This window comes from Salmo trutta, chromosome 18, assembly GCF_901001165.1.
Source record: "Salmo trutta chromosome 18, fSalTru1.1, whole genome shotgun sequence".
Taxonomy (NCBI): domain Eukaryota; kingdom Metazoa; phylum Chordata; class Actinopteri; order Salmoniformes; family Salmonidae; genus Salmo; species Salmo trutta.
Genome location: NC_042974.1, coordinates 22714897 through 22730797, shown reverse-complemented (window position 1 = coordinate 22730797; position 15901 = coordinate 22714897). Strand labels below are relative to the sequence as shown.

Below are 15901 nucleotides of genomic sequence, written 5' to 3'. Positions count from 1 at the left end.
AACATTGAAAGCTTTGAACGGTCATCCAACTCGGAATTCCAAGTCGGGAATTCGGGCCTCTTTCTAGAGCCCTGACCTGAAGATCCCTGACCTCATGATTAAAACTTGTTTTTTTTCCGAGTTCCCAGTTGTCTCGAGAACACCATAAATCCAGAGAATTCCAGACTTTGATGACAGCTGCGCCACCTTCCTATTCAAATGAGCATAGCACAACAAACTGAGTCCAAAAATGTATTGTATGCTGCTGCATAAATTATGTAATATGCCAGGGAGATATGTATACTGTAGCTAAGAAAGTAATACTAAGTGTATGTTGTGTAGTAAGCTGTTAGTGTTCCTCTTACCATAACAATGTTGTCCCTTTCCCCCTCATAACTTAGCCTACTGTTCTGAATTAGTGGTGCACATGTAGCCTATAGGCTGTTTTAGAGAAATTAAATCATTAAATGTAAGTGCTTTCCTTGTCTGCTTATATGCCCCCTTTTTTATCCTACGGTTCTGACTTGGTGTACAGGGAGAATACTATAAGAATGGCCCATGTTCTGAATTCTGTCACTGTACATTTCAAAAGTTCTAAACAAATTGTTATATTGACTACGTCCATCCTAGCTCGCTCATTAATGTCTTAATCATAGTTGTGGATTGCCTCTGATCCGCTCATCGTTCCCTTATGCCATAGTTTGTACATCTCAATTGTCATTAGAAACCACATTTGTTTAAGCAAGTCAGCCATATCAGCTATGTTTTTTTTAAAGCGGTAAAGGAGGCTGAATTAACTGTTTCACTGTCAGACAAGGCGCCGCTGATAGTCAGGTGTAGCGGTGGTAAGGATTCACTCCATGGTGCTGAAAAGAAAGCTCTGCTGTTGGGACGGCTTTATGTAGGCCCTAACAGTTTGTAGGCACCTTTTGTCACCGTTACAGTGCAATTAAGTGCAATTATTGTTTAGTGTTGTGTAGTGGCTTTGCTGGCATGCATCTCCATTTTTGTTGTTGTTTAGTTTGCCCAACCAAGATGTACATGCTCAAATCGCCACTTGACAACAGTAATAGCTAGCTAGTGATATTATTGTCATATCAGTGGCATAACTGCTAACCGTCATGGTAGGATAATATCAACAGAACAGTTTTTTGCACAACTGATATTAAAACATAAATACATTTGAATAATTTGCATTCCAAAACACTAAATATCCACTGGGGGGTTATCTCATCTTTTCAGGATGATCTGATACGTATGTAGATACGATACAAGAACGATACATGTTTATATGGGGGGAAAATATTGGTTATACTTCACTGACAAGCTCTAAACTTTGCCATTATACTTGTTTGATTATTGGCAGTTTAATTGGCTTTTATAAACATCCTTAGACTGCGCTGGAGAGAACCAGTCAGTCAAGCTCAGAGGTTTGTATGTATGCAGAAGACAGTAATTATTTAATGCAGTATAGTAAATTCTGATTAAGGGCCTACTTATGGTTGTTTTAACTTTAACTGTCTACATCGAACATGTGTGTTATTGTGCGTCACTTACTGTCAATACACTGTGTTGTTACCCGATGGAAAAGACTGCTTCCTGACTTTTGTGACCCATGCACTGGGGAAGGCTTGTGTTCAGGGACACAGTGGTAAGCAAGGCTGCATTCAATATGTGTTTCTCCTGCATTGATGATTGTCAACTGCCTCACTTGTCCATTCATCAGAAGAGTTACATAATTTTGTGTCTCTTTCTGCAGGGTTAGTGTTTGAGGTGCTGGCACCTCGCTTCTCCTGCACTCGCTCAGACATGGTGTGGCAGATTGTGTGCTGGAAGCTGCTGGAGAAGGTCCTGGAGTGCTGGCTGGAGAGTGTGATCACTGGGCAGGTGCAGGCTGTCAACAGGTAAGGGAAGGGGATGGCTAGAGGTTATAAAAAGGTGTCAAACTGTCTGCGTCTTTGTTCAATCTCTTTCTCTCATAATGTAAGTGTTATTTTTCCTCTAGGCCCGACAGAGGTCCAGGATCATGGGGAATCTGGTGTTGATGGACAAAAAGGCCCGGTTTGTCATCATCCAACCCCCTCTGGGGCAGTAGCTGTATGTGAGCCGGGCTCTGCTGCTGTGTGTGGGACGACTGAGTGATACAGGGCTACAGGAGCTATGCTCGGATACACTACGGCACAGTATTGTGTCACACGATCAGAGCTGTTCACATTACTTTCTGACCATTCCACCTCCAGGTTGTGTTAATTTGATAAATGAACAACAACAAAAATCCTAACATTTTGTTATGGGAAGTGTCCGTGTAGTCCCGTCTTGTTGAAGTCTATTTTCTCCTGTTTGGTGCGTCATGATCACAACCCTTCTATCCTTTCCTCTGTCAGAACTGCTACAGTTCATGCTGGGAGAGATGCAGAGCCACCTGGATAGCAGCGTAGTGCGTGTTAGGGGCATGGTGGTGGGGGAGTGTCTCCACTCCTGCATGGACCTCAATGGAGCCAAGCTGAAATTCGAGGTACGGTATGACACTTTACCCAAGGTTTTGGGTGCATCTCAATAGTTTGAAGTGGCTCACAGTCATTATATTCTGTTCTCTGCTCATACTCATCTGAATGAACTGGACGGGTGAAAACAAATACCCTAATGCTTTCATCTATCTGCTGTTCAGATCAGAGATAGAGGAAGCCACTGTAGACTATTGAGGTGCACCCCTACAGTAGGCTATGGCTGCCTTGTTATGAGTCCTGTGTAGGACACAGGGAAGGGTGTGTGTTCAGTGTTTCTTTCCCTCAGGATGAGGAGACAAAAGGAGATGCTCTCAATGATGATCACTGGCTGATGAAGAAACGGAGCCGCTTGATGACACATTGGGCAGACTGTAGCCGCTCAGGTTGTACCATCCCAGGCTGCTTCACTGGCCCAAAAATCAGGAGCTGACCCAGATTCAGAGCTGGATAGGTAAGAGATATCATAATCAAACCCGTAACACTCTGTAATACTTCTTGTTACGCACTACATTTATTAACATGATGTTGTCTATGAGACTGACGCTTTAGATTCCCATTCAAATCACTACAACTTATTTAATCTTCCCATGGGCAATTAAGAAGGCATGGTATACAGCTCGCCTGTTTGTAGTCTTAAAAATGGAAATGAGTTACCTCTGGTTTGTTCAGCCATTTCTATTGGGAAAGAAAAGGATTTGGGGATAAATGCTGAAAATGAGGTCTGAGGTTAACACAGGTTTAGGAAATCTTATGTGTTTTGTTACACGAGATAATGTCAGTCAGTTAACATGACCTTTATGAATTATGACGCCTTTATGTACATTTTATGATTACATAAACACTGATGAACATTATCTCATTGAACAAAACATACATAATCTCCCAAACCTTTGTTTACCATAAACTTTATTTTCAGCGTTAGTGCCTACAAAAGATGCCATTTCTCTCTATAGTAGTGTTGTATTAACTAGGCTCTATGTCCCTGTCCTGTGTGTGTGTATGAACCAGTGATGATTCGCTCACCCCTACTGACCAGGAGATGAGCCAAGCCACCCCACCTCTCTACCTCCGAGACCGCTTGATGGTAAGATACAGTATATATAGTAGGTCTCTCCAGGGATGGGAGATGGACATTTTAGCTTATCAATGCTCTCTTTATTTAACTGACTTGTTGAATGATAGAGGGATGGAAGAATCAATCTCTTCCCAGCCTTCATCTCCTCTGAGGACCCAGTGAGGCTGGAGCTCAATCAGAGAGCTGTTGAGGGACTGGTTAGGAAGAACACTTCTACAGCCAGTGAGGTGAGAGGTCACATGGTTTAAATGCTAAATATTTGTCACCATAGTGGTTCATCTCTGGCTGTATGAAAGTGTATTTCCCCTCAGGCACACATTTTTCTTTGTTTTTATCAAAGTAATTTGTGTAGGATGTACATTTCCCCACATCTCTTTACATTGCTTATGCATATTCGGATGCCTGATTGCATCCAGACTACACTACCGGTCAAAAGTTTTAGAACACCTACTCAAGGTTTTTCTTTATTTTTACTGTTTTCTACATTGTAGTATAATAGTGAAGACATCAAAACTATGAAATAACACATATGGAATCATGTAGTAATCAAAAAAGTGTTTATTTTATATTTGAGATTCTTCAAATAGACACCCTTTGCCTTGATGAGAGCTTTGCGCACTCTTGGCATTCTCTCAACCAGCTTCACCTGGAATGCTTTTCCAACAGTCTTGAAGGAGTTCCCGCTTTTCCTTCACTCTGCGACTCATCCCTAACCATCATAATTGGGTTGAGGTCGGGTGATTGTGGAGGCCTGGCCATCTGATGCAGCACTCCATCACTCTCCTTCTTGGTCAAATAGCCCTTACACAGCCTGGGTCATTGTCCTGTTGAAAAACAAATGATAGTCCCATTAAGTGAAAACCAGACGAGATGGCGTAGTGTATATCAAATTCCAAACACAAGCCTGGCAGATCTGAACTTATTGTGAGCACAATACTTTGAATGTTTTATATACACTGAACAAAAATATAAATGTGACATGTAATGTGTTGGTCCCATGTTTTATGAGCTGAAATAAAAGATCCCAGAAATGTTCCATACGCAAAAATATCATGTTTCTCTAAAATGTTTTGCCCAAATTTGTTTACATCCCTGTTAGTGAGCATTTCTCCTTTGCCAAGATAATCCATCCCCCTGACAGGTGTGGCATAAAAAATCTGATTAAACAGCACGATCATTACACTGGTGCACCTTGTGCTGGGGACAATAAAAGGCCACTCAAAAATGTGCAGTTTTGTCACACAACACAATGCCACAGATGTCTCAAGTTGAGGGAGCGTGCTGTTGGCATGCTGACTGCAGGAATGTCCACCAGAGCTGTTGCCAGAGAATTTGATGTTAATTTCTCTACCAACGTTGTTTTAGAGAATTTGGCAGTGCGTCTAACCAGCCTTACAACCGCATACCATCTGTATGGCATTGTGTGCGCCAAAGGTTTACTGATGTCAACATTGTGAACAAAGTGGCCCATGGTGGTGGTGGGGTATGGGCAGGCATATGCTACGGACAATGAACACAATTACATTTTATCAATGGCAATTTGAATGCACAGAGATACTGTGACGAGATCCAGAGGTCCATTGTCGTACCATTCATCCACCGCCATCACGTTTCAGCATGATAATCTACAGCCACATGTCGCAAAGATATGTATACAATTCCCAGAAGCTTAATATCTCCCAGTTCTTCCATGGCCTGCATACTCACCAGACATGTCACCCATTGAGCATGTTAGGGATGCTCTGAATCAACGTGTACGACAGCTACTGACTGGTTTTCTGATCCACGCCCCTACCTTTTTTTAAAAGGTATTTAGGACCAAACAGATGCATATCTGTATTCCCAGTCATGTAAAATCCATAGAATAGGGCCTAATTGACTGATTTCCTTATATGAACTGTAACTCAGTAAAATCTTTGAAATTGTTGCATGTTGCGTTTATGTTGGGTTTGGCCGAGGTAGGCCGTCATTGTAAATAAGAATTTGTTCTTAACTGACTTGCCTAGTTAAATAAATAAATAAAAGTGTTCAGTATAATACAGTCAAGAAATGGAATGGCAAGGCCACAGAATATCACATACGCAGACCACCTCAAGCATGCCCCTAGTAGAGCCGGGGGTGGTGTTTACCCAGTGTTGTAAAGTACCTAAGTAAAAATATTTTTGAAGAACTACTTATGTACTTTACTATTTATTTTGACTACTTTTACTTCACCAATATTCCTAAAAAAAATTGTGATTTTTACTACATATATTTTCCCTGACACCCAACATTTTTTGTTAGATTTTGAATGCTCAGGACAGGAAAATGGTCCCATTCACACACTTATCTATAGAACATCCCTGTCCATATCTACTGCCTCTGATATGATGGACTCACTAAACACAAATGCTTCATTTGTAAATGATGTCTGAGTGTTGGAGTATGCACCTGGCTATCCGTAAGTAAATTAAGTATATTAAAAACCAAATACTTTTAGACTTTTAATCAAGTAGTACTTTACTGGATGACTTTCACTTTGAGTCATTTTCGAATCTTTATTTTTACTCAAGTATGAGTACTGTTTCCACCACTGTGTTTACCACACCACCACGCCTTCAGCAGGCTTGAAAAGTGGGATTGATCTGTTGGTCTTTGTTTGACCCATTTGTTTCAGTTTTCAGTAGTTAAATCCTTTGACGTATTGTTGATTTAAAAATATATATTTTTCAACAAAAATGCACTGGATTGGTTGAAAGGCTATACTAAACTTACACTGACTGTACAAAACAATAAGCACACCTTCCTGATATTGAGTTGCACCCCCTTTTGCCCTCAGAACAGCCTCCATTCATCGGGGCATGGACTCTACAAGGTGTCAAAAGTGTTTCACAGGGCTGCTGGCCCATGTTTATACCAATGCTTCCCACAGTTGTGTCAAGTTGGCTGGATGTCCTTTGGGTGGTGGACCATTTCTGATACACACGGGAAACTGTTGAGCGTGAAAAACCCAGCAGTGTTGAAGTTCTTCACACAAACCGTTGCACCTGGCACCTACTACCATATCATGTTCAAATGCACTTAAATCACCCTCTGAATGGTACATACACAATCCATGTCTCAATTGTCTCAAGGCTTAAAAATCCTTCTTTAACCCCCCCTCCCTCCCCATCTACACTGATCAAAGTGGATTTAACTGGTAACACTTGGCCAGTCTGTCATAGAACGAGCAGTTCCTAATGATTTGTACACTGTGTATGCCATTGTACATTGAAGCACAGTGGATCTCAAAGCTGTATTGCTGTGATCATAAAACATGAAAACACATACCAAATAAAATTCCTTAGTCATAAAGGCCTACACTGTAGGTATCCTACTGAATTGTATATGTTCCATGTGAAAAGATCCCTCTACAAGTATTATATGTCCCCATTGTATAAACTGAAGTATGCCTTCGTGCGTTGACTTATCCTTATGATTGAAAAACATATTTCTAATTTGTGAATTCATAAGGTACACCGGGAAGCATTATTTCATGGCTTGTACATACACAGGTTACTCTAGGTTAACAAAAACAAATATAAAAAAACGCTTAACTCCTCCCTCATTTCCTTATCAACAGTGTGGGACGACTGAACTTTCACCCATGGAGCCTCTGAGGTAGACTAAAAGAACATACGTAGGGTAGAAAATAAAGTAGTTAGTCACATAGCCTAGATGTCAATCTAGAACAGAACGGCTGCATTACAGATGCAGAGGACTGGTGGCTCGGTTAGTAAACATCTCAGGATGAGGAAGAGGACCGGTGACCATGATTCCGAGGAGCAGAAGACTGCGAGAAAAAAAACTAGGGCGTCATCGAGTGCGCAGCCGAGGTGAGTTGGTAGGCTGTGCACCGCACTAGCACTGCGTAAAATGATCCTCCCGTCTAGTCGAGACTAGAGTCTAGGCTAGTAAATAGGCCTACAGTTGAAGTCGGAAGTTTACATACACTTAGGTTGGAGTCATTAAAACTCGTTTTTCTACCACTCCACAAATTTCTTGTTAACAAAATATAGTTTTGGCAAGTTGGTTAGGACATCTACTTTGTGCATGACACAGGTAATTTTTCCAACAATTGTTTACAGACAGATTATTTCACTTATAATTCACTGTATCACAATTCCAGTGGGTCAGAAGTTTACATACACTAAGTTGACTGTGCCTTTAAACAGCTTGGAAAAGTCCAGAAAATGATGGCATGGCTTTAGAAGCTTCTGATAGGCTATTTGACATCATTTGAGTCAATTGGAGGTGTACCTGTGGATGTATTTCAAGGTCTAAATAATTGTAGACCTCCACAAGTCTGGTTCATCCTTGGGAGCAATTTCCAAACGCCTGAAGGTACCACGTTCATCTGTACAAACAATAGTATGCAAGTATAAACACCATGAGACCACGCAGCCGTCATACCGCTCAGGAAGGAGATGCGTTCTGTCTCCTAGAGATGAACGTGCTTTGGTGCGAAAAGTGCAAATCATTCCCAGAACAACAGCAAAGGACCTTGTGAAGATGCTGGAGGAAACGGTTACAAAAGTACAGTCGTATGAAAAAGTTTGGGGACCCCTCTGAGGCTGCATAATAATTTACTCTGTCGTCACAGGAAATGATCACAGTGGCATGCCATTCATTTTCTAATAAAAGCTGAGTACTGGGGTATTGTCCAGACAAAGATTTTTAGTGTAGCAATATTAAGTTGCATGAAATTAAATCAGATGTGAAAAATAGGCTATGCAAAAATTTGGGCACCCTTGTCATTCTGTTGATTTGAATACCTGTAACTACTTAGCACTGATTAATTGGAACACACAATTGGTTTGGTGAGCTCATTAAGCCTTGAACTTCATAGACAAGTGCATCCAATCATGAGAAAAGGTATTTAAGGTGGCCAATTGCAAGTTGTTGTTCTCTTTGACTCTCTTCTGAAGAGTGGCAACATGGGGGCCTCAAAACAACTCTCAAATGACCTGAAAACAAAGATTGTTCAACATTATGGTTTAGAGGAAGGCTACAAAAAGCTATCGCAGAGATGTAAGCTGTCAGTGTCCACTGTGAGGAACATAGTGAGGAATTGGAAGACCACAGGCACAGTTCTTGTTAAGGCCAGAAGTGGCAGGCCAAGTAAAATATCGGAGAGGCAAAGGCGAAGGATGGTGAGAACGGTCAAAAACAGCCCACAGACCACCTTCAAAGACCTACAACATCATCTTGCTGCAGATGGTGTCACTGTGCATCGTTCAACAATTCAGCGCACTTTGCACAAGGAGAAGCTGTATGGGAGAGTGATGCGGAAGAAGCCTTTTCTGCACAAACGCCACAAACAGAGTCGCTTGAGGTATGCAAACGCACATTTGGACAAGCCAGCTTCATTTTGGAATAAGGTGCTGTCGACTGATGAAACAAAGATTGAGTTATTTGGTCATAACAAGGGACGTTATGCATGGCGGCAAAAGAACACAGCGTTCCAAGAAAAACACTTGCTGCCCACAGTAAAATTTGGTGGGGGTTCCATCATGCTGTGGGGCTGTGTGGCCAGTGCCGGTACTGGGAATCTTGTTCAAGTTGAGGGTCGCATGGATTCCACTCAATATCAGCAGATTCTTGGGAATAATGTTGAAGAATCAGTCACAAAGTTGAAGTTACGCCGGGGCTGGATATTTCAACAAGACAACGACCCAAAACGCTGCTCAAAATCTACCCGGGCATTTATGCAGAGGAACAACTACAATGTTCTGGACTGGCCATCCCAGTCCCCAGACCTGAATATCATTGAGAATCTGTGGGATGATTTGAAGCGGGCTGTCCATGCTCGGCAACCATCAAACCTAACTGAACTGGAGATGTTTTGTAAGGAGGAATGGTCCAAAATACCTTCATCCAGAATCCAGACACTCATTAGAGGCTATTATTTTAGCAAAAGGAGGCTCTACTAAGTATTGATGTGATTTTTCTATTGGGGTGCCCAAATTTATGCACCTGTCTAATTTTGTTTTGATGCATATTGCACATTTTCTGTTAATCCAATAAACCTAATTTCACTACTGAAATATTACTGTGTCCATCAGTTATTTGATAGATCAAAAAAGAAATTGCTGATCCAAACACCCAATTGTTTATAAATGGAAATCATGGAAATTGTCAGGGGTGCCCAAACCTTTTCATACGACTATATCTATATCCACAGAACATGAAAGGCCGCTCAGCAAGGAAGAAGCCACTGCTCCAAAATGGCCATAAAAAAGCCAGACTACGGTTTGCAAATGCACATGGGGACAAAGATCATACTTTTTAGAGAAATGTCCTCTGGTCTGATGAAACAAAAATAGAACTGTTTGGTCATAATGACCATCGTTATGTTTGGAGGAAAAAGGGGGAGACTTTCAAGCCGAAGAACACCATCCCAACTGTGAAGCACAGGGGTGGCAGCGTCATGTTGTGGGGGTGCTTTGCTGCAGGAGGGACTGGTGCACTTCACAAAATAGATGGCATCATGAGGCTGAAAAATTATGTGGATATATTGAAGCAACATCTCAAGACGTCAGTCAGGAAGTTAAATCTTGGTCGCAAATGGGTCTTCCAAATGGACAATGATCCGAAGCATACTTCCAAAGGACAACAAAGTCAGGTATTGGAGTGGCCATCACAAAGCCCTGACCTCAATCCTATAGAAAATATGTGGGCAGAACTGAAAAAGCGTGTGAGCAAGGAGGCCTAGAAACCTGTCTGTTACACCATCTCTGTCAGGAGGAATGGGCCAAAATTCACCCAACTTATTGTGGGAAGCTTGTGGAAGGCTACCCGAAATGTTTGACCCAAGTTAAACAATTTAAAGGCAATGCTACCAAATACTAATTGAGTGTATGTAAACTTCTGACCCACTGGGAATGTGATGAAAGAAAAGCTGAAATAAATTACTCTACTATTATTCTGACATTTAACATTCTTAAAATAAAAGTGGTGAAACTAACTGACCTAAGACAGGGTGTTCTTACTAGGATTAAATGTCAGGAATTGTGAAAAACTGAATTTAAATGTATTTGGCTAAAGTGTATGTAAACTTCTGACTTCAACTGTATTATTGGCATAACATGCGCTTCAATGTCAATATCCAGAAAGGTCAGCTGACAGCATGGACCAGTTGTCATTGTAATGTTTCTGCTTTTTTTTCTTGCGTTTGGGGAAGTAATGATCCATTTTCTCATTTTCTCTCTCAATTCAATTTACATGTTTTTTTATTTAAGGGCTTTATTGGCATGGGAAACATATGTTAACATTGCCAAAGCAAGTGAAGTAGATCGCTCTCCCTCTGTCGTTCTCTCTGGCTTTCTCTCTCTGTCTCAGACCTTGGCCCCGTTTGTTGTGGTGGTTCAAAAGAGGTCTCCTGGCCGTATGTGTCATTTATGTTTCTGTGCCTTTCATGATGGCACTGTTTCCTGACATCATAAAGCACCTGGTTTATTCTCACAGAGGTGAGTGTAATCATGAGCATTATCCAAAAATACTGGACAAATTAGGAATAATAACTCAGAGTAATAAGTATATATTCTCACCTTGTTTTTAGTCAGGGTCCCATTCTTCATCGACCACAGCCAGCCAGCCGACCTGTCTCTTAACCACACAATGAACATGTACCTTACATCCGAACACGGGATCTCGTTGGGAGTATGGTGAGTAGGCTAACGTAAACCATTTCTCCAGGTTACATTGTGAGTTACGTTTAATGTAGCCTACCTACCTTACATCTGAAGTACATTCACTGCCACTGGACAGTGTAGATTTATAAAGACTGCATTGAACTTTATACATCAAAGTCAGTATATTGTCCCTTACACGTGTTGTCACTGTACAATATCTTCAAGGCACACAGTCCCTGAAAGTCAGTGGAAAGAGGCACAGGGAAAGGACTTGGAATGGTACCAAGATTCTTTGGGAGCTGGAAATCCGATCTTCATTTATCTTCATGGCAATGGAGGCACAAGGTAGCAAGAACAATGGATTGCTACACAATAATATTTCAAATGTTCTCACTTTGAATCTAAAAGTCCACATTATTTCAAACAGGGCAGCAAGTAACCGTGTGGGAGTAATACATGTAAGTGACTGACAACTACAACAAAAGTTACTTCATCATGGTGTGAATGATTAACTGGTGATTGGCCTTTCTACAGCTGCTGAGTGCAATGGATTACCATGTTTTGGCTTTGGACTACAGAGGTTGGTTAAACTTGAATTCTTCTACTAGACGGTTGAAACATGTTATTACACATATCCTTGACAACCTGACATTAGCCTCATTTTGTCGTGTATTATTTCACCTTGCTGTAAAGAGACTGATAACCAACTCCCAATTCCAAATACTGTAGTAAAGTTCACCTTACCCTCTGGGGTTGTTTTGCTTCTGACTGCCCCCTTGTGGTAATTTACAAATCAGTATACAACTGCATCAAGTTTGCCTCAGGCAGACAGACATGACATGATAGGACTATACGTAGTCTAGTATGTTTGCATACTGTACAACCATTGATATAAGAAACTCTGACAGGTTTCGGGGACTCCACCGGAGAGCCCACTGAAGTTGGTATAACCACTGACACCCTCTACTTGTACCAGTGGGTAAAAGCCCGCAGTGGGAGCAGTCTGGTGGTATTATGGGGACACTCCCTTGGCACTGGGTGAGTGACCAGGTAGATGGTTCAGTCTGTAGAGAAAAGCGAATGGAAATGATAACTTATGTCAATGCATAGTTGCACACAATTATGCTTTTACTCAAACTATACACAGCAGTCTCTTAAATTAACAATGCTCAGCTTTCAATTCAAACAAATAACAGTTAAATCATATGACCACGATTCAAATCATGAAGAGCCTAACAGTCAAATAAAATGCACATCTCAGATGTAATGTAATTGAAGTGTAAGGCAATTTTCATAAAAGCAAAGGTAGTCAAAAGTAATATTGTCTGCATAAGCAGACACAATGTTACCTTTAGCTTTATTAAATTTACCTTGATTAACTTAAACGTTCCCTGTAATGCCTTTGTCTTACATTCCAGAGATATGTGTATGTCATTCCACTAGTAGGTATCTTATTATTTCAATTATGATTATGTTTAAAAGTAAGCGTTGTTCATTCAAGAGACTGGACTATGTTTAACGTTTGATTCAACACTTACTTGTTTCATTTGTTGCTTGTTCCCCTCATACACAATACAGTATTTGTGAGTTTAAGTTTGAGGACCTGTCACTACCACTACTACTACTACTACTTAATCTACAACCACTAATGGTGATGATTTAAATACTCAAATCAATGATTAGAAATATGACAGAACATTTTGACAGTTACTCTGATAGAGTATAAGACATGAGCAGTAAATGCCATTTTTCCCCCTCATCTTTGTACAGAGTGGCCACTAATACTGCAGTCAAACTAATGGAACATGGTAGGCCCGAATCCATTCAACTTTCATATTTTATACCCTCTGGTTAAAGTACAATACACATGATCGGCATAATGACATTCATTTCATGAAAGTTTCTTGTGTGACTCATTATGGAAGCTGACTTGATATATTTACATGCTTAGAATATTTTTGCTTTTATCAGGGATTGTTGTTGATGGTGTGATCATTGAGGGAGCATACACCAACATTCGACAGAAGGGTGCTCATGATCTGTTTGGCTGGGTAAGATTCACATACCCTCCTTTCCATAGCGATACAGTACATCTTTAAACGCCATGATTTTGTATTCATTAATGTACTAAGCTGCATTTTGTCTTCAGTTTTATTGGAAGTTCCCAGGTTTTGAGTACTTTTTCGTGGACACAAGGGCAGAAAACAATATAATCTTCCCTAATGATGAAAAGTAAGTATTTTTAAACCAAAACATTTTGTTGTAAATTTGTTTTGGTTCATGCAACTTTTCACCGTACTTGTCATCCCTTATTATGATATCATAATACAGGTTTGCAATATGCGGTAACAAATCGAATCAAAATAACTGATACACCCACTGCAACCAAATGTGTTTCAGAATTGTTCTGAGAGTTTGAGGTTGACTGTTCATGAAAGTGATGTTTCACCGTGTCTCTACAGCTTGAAGAGGATGAGGAGTCCTCTTCTGATCCTTCATGCAGAGGATGACCACATAGTGCCTATCCACATGGCTCAGCAGGTGTGGCTTATACTTTTACTGTAACTAACAATCATTTCTCTACTGTCATCTGTCTATTTTATCACAGGCAACATTAGTGATATTTTCTGTATGGTTTGAATGACAATAGCAAGAAGGGTTCCTGGAAACATGATATACAGTTAAGGAAGGTTCCACCTCTCGTCCTTTGTTGTGTTCCTATCAAGCTGTATGAAATTGCACAGAGCGCCCAAAACTCAGAGAAACGAGTTAAGATGGTACCGTTCGCCAGATCCCTTGGGTACCTTCACAATGGATTGTACAAAGACCCTCACCTGCCCAACATTATTAGGTGAGGAAATCCTGTCAACTCTTCAATTGCAATTTGAAAAAAAGGCAACTCCGGTTCTATATCAATGTTTATTCTAACTATAAAACGTACACCTTTTTTCATCCATATCGTTACAGGGAATTTGTACATTCATTGCCCCCCTAATCCAGTGACCTATGCAGAAGAACCTTTGGACATCAATTGTTTCAACATATCTAGAGAACTGCAAAACCTAGATGCACAGTTTGCACGTGTCTCTTTACCTTATGGCAAATCAGTAGGGTGGACTTCAATCACATGGTCCAATCATTGATCTAATATCAGATTAAAGTTGCATTGCTAGTAATGTAAAGCACTTACTTAGCTGAAAGGACTGAGGAAAAAAGAGAATCTGAGGTTCATCTCTGGGTTTAGCACTTACTGAGATGTCCAATGCATTATTATCTAGCTATAGTCTTAGTCTATGTGCAAATTACAGAACTTTTGAGATGGAGGCAATGAATTGGTTTCCTTTCTATGAATTATAAACATGAAAAATTATGATTAATCAATGTTTTAAAGTGTTCAAGCTTGGGTGAATTCTTAGTAGGGATTACAGAAAAGATACTGTTGTAAAAGCTTTTCTTTTTGGCAAGTATTACATTACAAATAAAACCTGATCAACGTTCATGAATCGTACATGTTCTTGTTGGATGTTTACATGGCTGGTTACTAGTACGTCTGAGATAAAGACTAAAAGAGACAAATCACTACAGTGGAAGTGATACATACTGTATTTTATGATGTAATGAGATGTACCTAGAAATCCTAGTAGATACACTACCGTTCAAAAGTTTGGGGTCATTTAGAAATGTCCTTGTTTTTGAAAGCATCCCGGAGTCGTCTCTTAACTGTTGACGTTGAGACTGGTTTGTTGCGGTACTATTTAATGAAGCTGCCAGTTGAGGACTTGTGAGGCGTCTGTTTCTCAAACTAGACACTCTAATGCACTTGTCCTCTTGCTCAGTTGTGCACCGGGGCCTCCCACTCCTCTTTCTATTCTGGTTAGAGCCAGTCAGCACTTTTCTGTGAAGGTTGTAGTACACAGCATTGTACGATATCTTCAGTTTCTTGGCAATTTGTCGCATGGAATAGCCTTCATTTCTCAGAACAAGCATAGACTGAGTTTCAGAAAAAAACGTCTTTGTTTCTGGCCATTTTCAGCCTGTAATCGAACCCACAAATGCTAATGCCCGGATACTCAACTAGTCTAAAGAAGGCCAGTTTTATTGCTTCTTTAATCAGGACAACAGTTTTCAGCTGTGCTAACATAATTGCAAAAGGGTTTTCTAATGATCAATAAGCCTTTTAAAATTATAAACTTGGATTAGTTAACACAACGTTCCCATTGGAACACAGGAGTGATGGTTGCTGATAATGGGCCTATGTAGATATTCAAAAAAAATGCCGTTTTCAGCTACAATAGTCATTTACAACATTAACAATGTCTACACTGTATTTCTGATAAATGTATGTTATTTTAATGGACAATAAAATTGATTTTCTTTCAAAAATAATGACTTATCTAAGTGATCTGAAATTGTTGAATGGTAGTGTATAATGACGATCTGTTCAATGAGTTGTCTCTGTAAAATTAGATATCAACAGTTTAGTCATACATGAGAAGTGGGTCAGGCTTCATGCCCCCAAAGGTGAGGCAGTTCTAATACTTACAGTCGGATGACGTGGCTGAAAGTTGCGGACAGTGTAGAAACCAGAGTTTCATTATTCAACTGTTTGTTCACCGTCTTCGATTTGATTTGAGATTACAAGCCATGTGACATGTCTGCATCAATCACAAGCGAATGCGATGCGAGTG

The 15901-nt window shown here is 40.3% G+C and overlaps 1 protein-coding gene across 1 annotated transcript; it reads left to right on the top strand.

The window, feature by feature from the left end:
- The first annotated feature begins 7162 nt into the window (after positions 1 to 7162).
- Positions 7163 to 14712, top strand: LOC115153025 (lysophosphatidylserine lipase ABHD12). The gene is made up of 13 exons (XM_029698030.1): positions 7163 to 7415; positions 10921 to 11048; positions 11141 to 11246; positions 11439 to 11558; positions 11641 to 11671; positions 11748 to 11793; positions 12122 to 12251; positions 12984 to 13021; positions 13185 to 13264; positions 13363 to 13445; positions 13676 to 13754; positions 13940 to 14064; positions 14181 to 14712. Exons 1-13 carry the CDS (start codon positions 7291 to 7293, stop codon positions 14206 to 14208), a joined length of 1119 nt encoding a protein of 372 aa, XP_029553890.1. The 5' UTR covers positions 7163 to 7290; the 3' UTR covers positions 14209 to 14712.
- Positions 14713 to 15901: the final 1189 nt, after the last annotated feature.

Coding starts and splice junctions, on each gene's coding strand:
- LOC115153025 (XM_029698030.1), top strand. CDS start 7,291: ATGCAGAGGACTGGTGGCTCGGTTAGTAAACATCTCAGGATGAGGAAG. Junction 13,022..13,184: donor AGTCAAACTAATGGAACATG/GTAGGCCCGAAT, acceptor TGCTTTTATCAG/GGATTGTTGTTGATGGTGTG. Junction 14,065..14,180: donor CACCTGCCCAACATTATTAG/GTGAGGAAATCC, acceptor ATATCGTTACAG/GGAATTTGTACATTCATTGC.